Genomic DNA, 11,924 nt, shown 5'->3' with positions numbered 1-11,924 from the left:
GGTGTGTGTTCCTTTGACCGTCTGGATGAACTCGGCCCCGTGTGTAAGTCCGCCATGACTCGTAAACATAAGCGTGTGTAACTGCGTGTGAGTGAGTGTGTCAGTGACGGTGAGTGTGTCAGTGACGGTGTGTGTGTGTGTGTGTGTGTGTGAGTGTGTCAGTGACTGTGTGTGTGTGTGTGTGTGTGTGTGTGTGTGTAGGCACGCGGGAGGGTCTCTGGCTGCACGTGGACGCGGCGTACGCTGGATCTGCCCTCATCTGTCCTGAACTGCGCTATTTTCTCAACGGGATTGAGTTTGCAGATTCATTCGTCTTCAACCCATCGAAGTGGATGATGGTTCATTTCGACTGTACAGCATTTTGGTGAGAGACACATTATTTCCTTTTATATTTATAGACTGAACGGAGGAATTTACACCTAGTTTACACATGAAAGAGTCTCTTCTGATCACCAAGGCTGCGTTTCACATTGTTACAGTAAAACAGTGAAATATTATTCCAGTGTAAATCATCTGTTTTCTATGTGAATATACAGTAAAGTGTAATTTATTCCTGTGATCAAAGCTGAATTTTCAGCATCATTACTCCAGTCTTCAGTGTCACATGATCCTTCACAAATCATTCTAATATGATGATTTGATGCTCAAGAAACATTTATGATTATTATCAACGTTGAAAGCATTTTGTGGAAACTGTCTTACAGTTTTTGTTTTTCAGGATTCTTTGATGAATAGAAAGTTCAAAGGAGCAGCATTTATTTGAAATAGAACATTATAAATGTCTTTACTGTCACTTTAAATCAGTTTTTAATGTGTCTGTAATGAATAAAAGCATGAATGAATGTTGTGAAGACTGTGTGTGTCAAAACTGTATTTGTGAAGACTGTTTGTGAAGACTGTGTTTGCGAAGACTGTGTTTGTGAAGACTGTGTTTGTGAAGACTGTGTTTGTGAAGACTGTGTGTGAAGACTGTGTGTGAAGACTGTGTGTGAAGACTGTGTGAAGACTGTGTGAAGACTGTGTGTGAAGACTGTTTGTGAAGACTGTGTTTGTGAAGACTGTGTGTGAAGACTGTGTGTGAAGACTGTGTGTGAAGACTGTGTGAAGACTGTGTGAAGACTGTGTGTGAAGACTGTTTGTGAAGACTGTGTTTGTGAAGACTGTGTGAAGACTGTGTGAAGACTGTGTGAAGACTGTGTGTGAAGACTGTGTGAAGACTGTTTGTGAAGACTGTGTGTGAAGACTGTGCGAAGACTGTGTGTGAAGACTGTGTTTGTGAAGACTGTGTGTGAAGACTGTGTGAAGACTGTGTGTGTGAAGACTGTGTTTGTGAAGACTGTGTTTGTGAAGACTGTGTGTGAAGACTGTGTGTGAAGACTGTGTGAAGACTGTGTGAAGACTGTGTGAAGACTGTGTGAAGACTGTGTGTGAAGACTGTGTGTGAAGACTGTTTGTGAAGACTGTGAAGACTGTGTGTGAAGACTGTTTGTGAAGACTGTGTTTGTGAAGACTGTGTGAAGACTGTGTGAAGACTGTGTGTGAAGACTGTGTGTGAAGACTGTGTGTGAAGACTGTGTGTGAAGACTGTGTTTGTGAAGACTGTGTTTGTGAAGACTGTGTGAAGACTGTGTGTGAAGACTGTGTTTGTGAAGACTGTGTTTGTGAAGACTGTGTTTGTGAAGACTGTGTGTGAAGACTGTGTGAAGACTGTGTGAAGACTGTGTGAAGACTGTGTGAAGACTGTGTGAAGACTGTGTGTGAAGACTGTGTGTGAAGACTGTTTGTGAAGACTGTGTTTGTGAAGACTGTGTGAAGACTGTGTGTGAAGACTGTTTGTGAAGACTGTGTTTGTGAAGACTGTGTGTGTCAAAACTGTATTTGTGAAGACTGTTTGTGAAGACTGTTTGTGAAGACTGTGTTTGTGAAGACTGTGTTTGTGAAGACTGTGTGTGAAGACTGTGTGTGAAGACTGTGTGTGAAGACTGTGTGTGAAGACTGTGTGTGAAGACTGTGTGTGAAGACTGTGTGTGAAGACTGTGTGTGAAGACTGTGTGTGAAGACTGTGTGTGAAGACTGTGTGTGAAGACTGTGTGTGAAGACTGTGTGTGAAGACTGTTTGTGAAGACTGTGTTTGTGAAGACTGTGTGAAGACTGTGTGTGAAGACTGTTTGTGAAGACTGTTTGTGAAGACTGTGTTTGTGAAGATTGTGTGTGTGAAGACTGTGTTTGTGAAGATTGTGTGTGTGAAGACTGTGTGTGTGAAGACCGTGTTTGCGAAGACCGTGTTTGCGAAGACTGTGTTTGCGAAGACTGTGTTTGTGTGTGTGAAGACTGTGTGTGTGAAGACTGTGTGTGTGAAGACTGTGTGTGTGAAGACTGTGTGAAGACTGTGTTTGTGATGACTGTGTGTGTGAAGACTGTGTGTGTGAAGACTGTGTGTGTGAAGACTGTGTTTGTGAAGACTGTTTGCGAAGACTGTGTTTGCGAAGACTGTGTTTGCGAAGACTGTGTTTGCGAAGACTGTGTTTGCGAAGACTGTGTTTGCGAAGACTGTTTGCGAAGACTGTGTTTGCGAAGACTGTGTTTGCGAAGACTGTGTTTGCGAAGACTGTGTGTTTGCGAAGACTGTGTGTGCGAAGACTGTGTGTGCGAAGACTGTGTGTGCGAAGACTGTGTTTGCGAAGACTGTGTTTGCGATGACTGTGTTTGCGATGACTGTGTTTGCGAAGACTGCGTGTTTGCGAAGACTGCGTGTGTGTGAAGACTGTGTTTGTGAAGACTGTGTTTGCGAAGACTGTGTTTGCGAAGACTGTGTTTGCGAAGACTGTGTGTGTGAAGACTGTGTGTGAAGACTGTGTGTGAAGACTGTGTGTGTGAAGACTGTGTGTGTGAAGACTGTGTGTGTGAAGACTTTGTGTGTGAAGACTGTGTTTGTGAAGACTGTGTGTGAAGACTGTGTTTGTGAAGACTGTGTTTGTGAAGACTGTGTTTGTGAAGACTGTGTTTGCGAAGACTGTGTTTGCGAAGACTGTGTTTGCGAAGACTGTGTTTGCGAAGACTGTGTTTGCGAAGACTGTGTTTGCGAAGACTGTGTTTGCGAAGACTGTGTTTGCGAAGACTGACTGTGTGTGCGAAGACTGACTGTGTGTGCGAAGACTGTGTTTGCGAAGACTGTGTTTGCGAAGACTGTGTTTGCGATGACTGTGTTTGCGAAGACTGCGTGTTTGCGAAGACTGCGTGTGTGTGAAGACTGTGTTTGTGAAGACTGTGTTTGTGAAGACTGTGTTTGCGAAGACTGTGTTTGCGAAGACTGTGTTTGCGAAGACTGTGTGTGTGAAGACTGTGTGTGAAGACTGTGTGTGAAGACTGTGTGTGTGAAGACTGTGTGTGTGAAGACTGTGTGTGTGAAGACTGTGTGTGTGAAGACTGTGTGTGTGAAGACTGTGTGTGTGAAGACTGTTTGTGAAGACTGTGTTTGTGATGACTGTGTGTGTGAAGACTGTGTGTGTGAAGACTGTGTGTGAAGACTGTGTGTGTGAAGACTGTGTGTGTGAAGACTGTGTGTGTGAAGACTGTGTGTGTGAAGACTGTGTCTGAAGACTTTGTGTGTGAAGACTGTTTGTGAAGACTGTGTTTGTGAAGACTGTGTTTGTGAAGACTGTGTTTGTGATGACTGTGTGTGTGAAGACTGTGTGAAGACTGTGTGTGAAGACTGTGTTTGTGAAGACTGTGTGTGTGAAGACTGTGTGTGTGAAGACTGTGTTTGTGAAGAGTGTGTGTGTGAAGACTGTGTGAAGACTGTGTGTGTGAAGACTGTGTGTGTGAAGACTGTGTGAAGACTGTGTGTGTGAAGACTGTGTGTGTGAAGACTGTGTCTGAAGACTTTGTGTGTGAAGACTGTTTGTGAAGACTGTGTTTGTGAAGACTGTGTTTGTGAAGACTGTGTTTGTGATGACTGTGTGTGTGAAGACTGTGTGAAGACTGTGTGTGTGAAGACTGTGTGTGTGAAGACTGTGTGTGTGAAGACTTTGTGTGTGAAGACTGTGTTTGTGAAGACTGTGTGTGTGAAGAGTGTGTTTGTGATGACTGTGTGTGTGAAGACTGTGTGTGTGAAGACTGTGTGTGTGAAGACTTTGTGTGTGAAGACTGTGTGTGTGAAGACTGTGTGTGTGAAGACTGTGTTTGTGAAGAGTGTGTTTGTGATGACTGTGTGTGTGAAGACTGTGTGTGTGAAGACTGTGTGTGTGAAGACTTTGTGTGTGAAGACTGTGTTTGTGAAGACTGTGTGTGTGAAGACTGTGTGTGTGAAGACTGTGTGTGTGAAGACTGTGTGTGTGAAGACTGTGTGTGTGAAGACTGTGTGTGTGAAGACTGTGTGTGTGAAGACTGTGTTTGTGAAGACTGTGTGTGTGAAGACTGTGTTTGTGAAGACTGTGTTTGTGAAGACTGTGTTTGAAACACAGGGTGAAGAATAAGATGAAGCTTCAGCAGACGTTCACCGTCGACCCGCTTTACCTTCGACACGACAACTCAGACGCCACTGACTTCATGGTGCGCTCGCAACACACACTCATGATCGGTGTGTTTATCCATGTTTACCCGTGTGTTTACATGTTTACCCATGTGTTTACATGTTTACCCATGTGTTTACATGTTTACCCGTGTGTTTACCCTTGTGTTTATATGTTTATCTGTGTGTTTAACCGTGTGTTCAGCACTGGCAGATCTCTCTGAGCCGACGCTTCCGCTCCCTGAAGCTGTGGTTCGTGATGCGCTGCTTCGGTCTGAAGAACCTGCAGGAACACATACGACACGTGAGACGCCGCATCATCATGCTCACACACACTTCACAAACCCTCATCCAGTGGAACACTTACACACTTAATGACTGAACACTCATTTCAGTTTACAATTTACAATGAGGCTAAAGCTAGAAATGCTGATGAAATGTCAGTGATGCTGTGTTTCCTGTGATGTCAGAGCGTGGAGATGGCGAAGCTGTTCGAGTCTCTGGTCCGAAACGACACAAACTTCCAGATCCCAGCGCAGCGGCACCTCGGCCTGGTCGTCTTCTGCCTACGAGTGAGAGAAACACAGCAGATATCATCTAAAATCACAGGAAATCATGACAGTAACATGATATTCATGGTGCTTATTGATTATAGATCAGGTGTCTTATGAAAAGACACCTGTGGTGGAATGAGACGATGATGATGTTTCTCAGTGAGATCGTATTCAAATGTCGTAGTATTTTTAAAACATGATGTTCTTCCTCAGTGTTTCTGTCTTGTTTTCCAGCACTAATATCTAAACATTCTTAAATCAAGATACATTTACTGGAGAAGCAAAATTATCTTGTTTTCTGAGAAATACTAGCCTGGGAAAACCCAGACAACTTCTGGCAAATTTAGATTTGCTCTGCAAGTAGTCTGCCAAAGAGCTCATTCAAGCCCATTTCTAATCCGTCGAAATCGCGGCACCAATCAGAAACGTTGAGGCGGGCTTTACACAATGACGATCGCTCTGATTGGTTTTAGGTCTATCCAATTGCGCCCAGAGGCATTTGAGCGACATCCGTTGGTGACGCCCCTTCGGAAATGAGTTATTAATGAAGCTTTGCCAGACCATAACTCAGTTACTACTGAGAATGGTCTGGTTTTAACCAGGCTAGAGAAATACATCAAAATGAACGTTTTTTTTTTTTTTTTTTTTTAGCTGCTCTAAGCAATAATGAGGTGACGTCACTTCTTGTTGACGTTCGAAGTATTGTCAAACCAAACGGAGGCTGCCCCACCTCCCTCCTCCTCATCCCGTCTCCTCCCCTCCCTCCCTCCCGTGCTTCCTGAAACAGTCATGAACCATTTAGAAAAACCAAACTGGATTTACCCTCCTGTCCTGCAGAAGCAGAACCAGCTGAATGTCGGATTGGAAGCCCTTCTGCCGGCGGAGTCCTCGCCACCTTTTGAACGCTTTTCCGATGTAAAAGGATCTTTTGACAAGGGACGAATCCCTCACGGCACCAAACGCTTGTTTATTAAGTAGTTTGGCACGTTTTCTGTTAAAGATAGGAGGTTCGCTCTATTTAACACATTTTACTGTATTAAAGTCTTATATTAAATATAAAGTATTATATTATTTTCCACGATAATTACTACAAAAATTATATGTGCATATGAAAATGTTTTAGTTAGTTAAAACTTTATTGTCCAGCTTTAGCTGAAAATTGGTCTTTGGCCTCGCTATACTATTTGCAGATGTTTTTAGTTAGAACCAAGACGTTATATCCTTATATATAGTTTTGTGGTTGAAATTTAGAAGAGTAACAAATCCTTCCCTCGCGAGTCAGTTTGACCCCCTTAGGAATGAATGGTATGCGAGGAATGTTTCAGTTCACATAGAAAAAACTAAGAATGCTCAACATTCAAACTAAAAATGCTAAAACTTTACCAATTTTTTTTTATAATGTCTACATGTGTATCTGAATGCACACTGAAGATATCTGACTTTGCTCCATATAGAGATATAAGCCCATCTAGAGTCATGAAATATCATCTTATATTATTTATTTTTCCACAAGAGGTCGACAAAGACACTCAGTGTAAGATATTTTGAGTTGAAGTTGTTATTTTAATGTGAGGAATGTGCTTAAATGTCTGTTTATTTATTGATCAAATCAAGTAAGGTAAATAAAATTAAAAATAACAAAAAATCTCCCCAAAAATTGCATTAAAAAAAAGGAAAAATATGATCAAAATGAAATAAAGTTTCTGAACAAAAAAAAAAGTATAATTTTAGGGCTTCGGGTAATTTTGTCCAACGAGGGAAAGATGTGTTCCTGTCAGCTGGCATTACAGTGATCACATCAGTGTCTTCTGTTCTTCAGGCTGGGAACGGAGCGACGCAGGAGTTACTGAGGAAACTGACTAAATCCGGCCAGATGTTCCTGATCCCGGCTGCCATCGGGAACAAGCTGATCATCCGCTTCGCCGTGACGTCGCAGTTCACCGGCGCGCAGGACATCCATCAGGACTGGAGGCTCATCCAGGAGGCGTCCCGAGAGGTTCTGCAGGATCTGACCCGCCAACCCAGCCTGAGCTCCAGCACCGAAGAGGAGGAGCAGGAGCCGCTGATCCACACGGATCTCAGCCGGATGAGGGAGCCCATGATCGACGGCCGTCTGGTGCGTCAGGGCCAGAGACGGGCCTTCAGGTCCATGAGCTGCAGCGCTGAACTCCCGCCGGCCCGACCCGAGCGCTGTGTCCCGCTGGAGCAGATCCCAGAGAACCGGAACCAGGAGAACCGGAACCAGAAGCGGCTCCTGAAGGTCCACAGCGTCCCGAGCCTCTCAGAGGTCTGGGATCAGTGCGGGATCTACCGGCCCTTCAGGAGAGGCCTGGTGACCAGCAGAGCCAGCTGCTTAAACTGCCTACCTTTACCATAACACACACTCACTCGCTCACACACACACACACACACACACACTCACACACACACACACACACTCACACTCACACACACATACTCACACACACTCTCACTCTCACACACACACACACACACACACTTCAGTGTCAGGGATATCTTCAGGTCAGTGAACTCCTGCACTCTGTTGCTTTATTATCACAGAAAGCTTCATATGATCGATGTCTGTCTGTCAGTATTGATTTATATAAACACATTTACTTTAAAACATGCGTATTTTCTCCTAAAAGGTGTACTAACAATGACTAATCAGAATAAAACACTTATTAAAAAGATAAATATTTTATGTCTTGACCTGCGTTTGGAAGCTTGTTTCCACCACTGAATAACATTACAAATATAAAAAAGGTAATTGTGACATTTTATCTCACAATTCAGACTTTTTTCTTGCAAATGTGATAAAAAGTCGCAATTATCTTTTTATTCCTGGGCAGAAACAGGCTTTCATAGTCATGTGACCGACATCATGCACATGTGTTGTTAAAGTATTGAAATATTGAGTTTCAGAGAGGCTAAATACTGTAAGAGAAGTATTATAAGTCTGAGGCGTCTGAGGCTGTACAGGATACTTGGCTGACGAACATGTGTGTGAATCCCTGATGGAGACAAATCATGCTTTACCTGTGAAGTGGTTTATAATATTATCTTACTATTAATGTACCATGTGTTTCTTTATTTTTACAAAATATTTCCGACCTAGTTTTAGAAATAACATGAGGTTTTAGTAATATTATGTCCTTTGAGTTGCGTGTTTTGATTCCCAGTCTGATGCGTGAGATTATAATAATAAAGAATGAGCAGACGTGTTTACAGTATTAAGATCATCTTCTGTTGAATGAGTGTATGAGTGTGACCAGTGTTCGTCTGAAGCGTCCGTCTCTGATGGATCTGAACGTTTGATCCGTCACAATCTCCAGCGTTTGCTCGGACTCGTCCAGGACAAAGAGTTCATCACAGATGATGTCCGGGTCGAACCCGTCTTGCATCAGCTGACCTTTGACCTGTCTGAAGGTCCGGGTCGAACCCGTCCTGCATCCGCTGACCTTTGACCTGTCTGAAGGTTCGGGTCGAACCCGTCCTGCATCAGCTGACCTTTGACCTGTCTGAAGGTTTGGGTCGAACCCGTCCTGCATCAGCTGACCTTTGACCTGTCTGAAGGTTTGGGTCGAACCCGTCCTGTATCAGCTGACCTTTGACCTGTCTGAAGGTCCGGGTCAAACCCGTCCTGCACCAGCTGACCTTTGACCTGTCTGAAGGTCCGGGGTCAAACCCGTCCTGCATCAGCTGACCTTTGACCTGTCTGAAGGTCCAGGTCAAACCCGTCCTGCACCAGCTGACCTTTGACCTGTCTGAAGGTTCCCGTGACGTCCAGCTTGTCCTGAGGAGGAATCAAACATGAGCTTCGACTTTCTCTCTCACAATTCAGACTTTTTTCTCAGAATTGTAAGTTATAAAGACCAAATTCTGAGAAATAAACTCACAACTCCAAAAAAAAAATTTGCAGTAATGTTTTTTATTGAAAAATGTTTCTTATTTACAGCCAAAAAATTTAAATACTAAAACCCAATGATTTTCAAGTTTCGGTTAATATTTAATTTACTATGTAATATTTTTGATTGCTTCCTCATTCAATTCCTGATCGCAACTAAACTGACTCCTGAACTGTTCGTCAAAGGGACCGTTCACCCAAAACATTCATAAAGACTAAAGAGATGATACAATTTTTACATTTTTACATTTAGTCATTTAGCAGACGCTTTTATCCAAAGCGACTTACAGATTAGGACAAAATTAAGCGAGTCATCATGAAGAGGCAAAAACAAGGCAAGTAGTGCTCAAAAAACAAAGTTCAGGCATTATTCAGAGTAGCATAAACCCGACAAGTGAGGTTTTAAAGGGAAGGGGAAGGATTTTTTTTTAAACATTTTTTTTTTTTTTTTATAAGGTTAAGTGCTCACGGAAGAGATGGGTTTTCAGCTGTTTTTTGAATGTTGTCAGGGATTCTGCATTCCGGATGAGGGTGGGGAGAGCGTTCCACCAGCATGGAACTGTGAATGAGAATGTTCTGGAAAGTGATTTTGTGGCTTTCTGTGATGGAACCACGAGACGTCGCTCTTTGACCGATCGTAGGCTTCTGATAGGGATGTAGACTCGTAGGAGTGAGTGAAAGTAGGAGGGAGCTGAGCCTGTGATGGATCTGTAAGCAAGCGTCAATGCCTTGAACTTGATGTGAGCAGCGAGAGGTAGCCAGTGTAGAGAGATGAACAGAGGAGTGACGTGGGCCCTCTTGGGCTCGTTGAAGACAAGACGAGCTGCAGCATTCTGGATCATCTGTAGAGGTTTGATTGCACATGATGGAAGTCCGGCCAGAAGAGCATTGCAGTAGTCGAGCCTAGAGAATGACCAGGGCCTGGACGAGAAGTTGTGTTGCATGCTCAGTTAGGAAAGGCCTGATCTTCCTGATGTTGTGCAGTGCAAACCTGCATGATCGAGCTGTCTTTGAAATGTGATCTGTGAAGGTCAGCTGGTCATCAAACGTTACTCCAAGATTTCTGACCGACCTTGATGGGGTGATTGATGATGAATCTAGCTGGATAGTGAAGTCGTGCTGCAGAGATGGATTGGCAGGGAGGACGAGAAGCTCAGTCTTTGCCAGGTTGAGCTGCAGGTGATGTTCCTTCATCCATGTCGAGATGTCCGCCAGACAGCTTGAGATCCGTGCAGCTACTGTGGGATCATCTGGTTGAAATGAGAGGAAGAGCTGTGTGTCATCAGCATAGCAGTGGTATGAGAAACCATGTGCCAGTATGATGTGAAAATAAATCCTTATTAATGGAAGAGACTCCATCACTTTATATGATCAACAGACTTTTATTCACACAGAAATATCAATCAGTGAACATACATACATAGTGCACTCAAATATGGTAAACGGAAGACAGTCATGTGGGTTTGGAACAACGGTTAACGACAGTCATGTGGGTTTGGAACAACGGTTAACGACAGTCATGTGGGTTTGGAACGACAGTTAACGACAGTCATGTAGGTTTGGAACAACAGTTAACGACAGTCATGTGGGTTTGGAACAACAGTTAACGACAGTCATGTGGGTTTGGAACAACGGTTAACGACAGTCATGTGGGTTTGGAACAACGGTTAACGACAGTCATGTGGGTTTGGAACAACGGTTAACGACAGTCATGTGGGTTTGGAACAACGGTTAACGACAGTCATGTGGGTTTGGAACAACAGTTAACGACAGTCATGTGGGTTTGGAACAACAGTTAACGACAGTCATGTGGGTTTGGAACGACAGTTAACGACAGTCATGTGGGTTTGGAACGACAGTTAACGACAGTCATGTGGGTTTGGAACAACGGTTAACGACAGTCATGTGGGTTTGGAACAACGGTTAACGACAGTCATGTGGGTTTGGAACAACGGTTAACGACAGTCATGTGGGTTTGGAACAACGGTTAACGACAGTCATGTGGGTTTGGAACAACAGTTAACGACAGTCATGTGGGTTTGGAACAACGGTTAACGACAGTCATGTGGGTTTGGAACAACGGTTAACGACAGTCATGTGGGTTTGGAACGACAGTTAACGACAGTTAACGACAGTCACGTGGGTTTGGAACGACAGTTAACGACAGTCACGTGGGTTTGGAACAACAGTTAACGACAGTTAAAGACGTCTAATAGTCGTCCAAATACAGCAACGGTTTGGGCTGTCAGTGAAAACTTTATAAACGACTTGAACCAAAGAAATGAAACCAAACACCTTGTAATCACTGTTTAGCTGACATGATGGAATATCATATGTGTTCAAGTTAATTTAGCAAAAATGACATGGAACCAACAGTGTTGTGGAAAGTTACTTTGAAAAGTAATGCATTACAATATTGTGTTACTCCCTTAAAAAGTAACTACTTGCGTTACTTAGTTACTGTTTTAGAGAAGTAATGCGTTACGTTTCAGAACCACTTTCACACCAGAAGTTAAATAATAATCCTCAGGCTGAAGGAAATGCAGATTCACGCGTTATTCTGGATAACGGAGAAATAGGATGCAGGAGAGAAACGTTTAACACATTTAGGCCGACTTTTACCAATAGAAACAAAAGAAAATCTATAGTCATTTTGCTTATGGTTTAACTGAATAATCAAAGGTCAGAAGCAAGAACAATGGTATTTGACTGATTTTTTTTTTCATTTTGAGGAATACTGAGATGAGTAAATGCTCACATTTAGTCTAGAATTACAATAACCATCATGTTTACACACAGCAAACTCACACACACACAGCAAACTCACACACACACACTCACACACTCACTCACACACACACAACGCTTCTGGACTTCGATTCGTCTCAACATGAGGACAGGACGGGCTGTCAGTCAATAAATGTGAAAACAAAGTAACTTGCGTTACTTATTT

The 11,924-nt window shown here is 43.2% G+C and overlaps 1 protein-coding gene across 1 annotated transcript in view; it reads left to right on the top strand.

Annotated features, from left to right (window-relative positions):
• hdc (histidine decarboxylase) overlaps positions 1 to 9,049 on the top strand; it is a 17,637-nt gene extending 8,588 nt beyond the window's left edge. The window contains exons 8-13 of the mRNA XM_082182106.1: positions 1 to 43; positions 202 to 364; positions 4,464 to 4,551; positions 4,716 to 4,814; positions 4,981 to 5,082; positions 6,884 to 9,049. The exon at positions 1 to 43 is cut by the window's left edge and continues 24 nt beyond it. Coding sequence (XP_082038232.1) covers positions 1 to 43; positions 202 to 364; positions 4,464 to 4,551; positions 4,716 to 4,814; positions 4,981 to 5,082; positions 6,884 to 7,441 — 1,053 coding nt within the window. The 3' untranslated portion in view covers positions 7,442 to 9,049. The remainder of the gene's footprint in view (positions 44 to 201; positions 365 to 4,463; positions 4,552 to 4,715; positions 4,815 to 4,980; positions 5,083 to 6,883) is intronic.
• Positions 9,050 to 11,924: the final 2,875 nt, after the last annotated feature.

This window comes from Leuciscus leuciscus, assembly GCF_965113295.1.
Source record: "Leuciscus leuciscus genome assembly, chromosome: 10".
NCBI classification, from domain to species: Eukaryota; Metazoa; Chordata; class Actinopteri; order Cypriniformes; family Leuciscidae; genus Leuciscus; species Leuciscus leuciscus.
The sequence above is the reverse complement of the archived record's forward strand: the minus strand, read 5'-3'. Positions and strand labels throughout refer to the sequence as shown.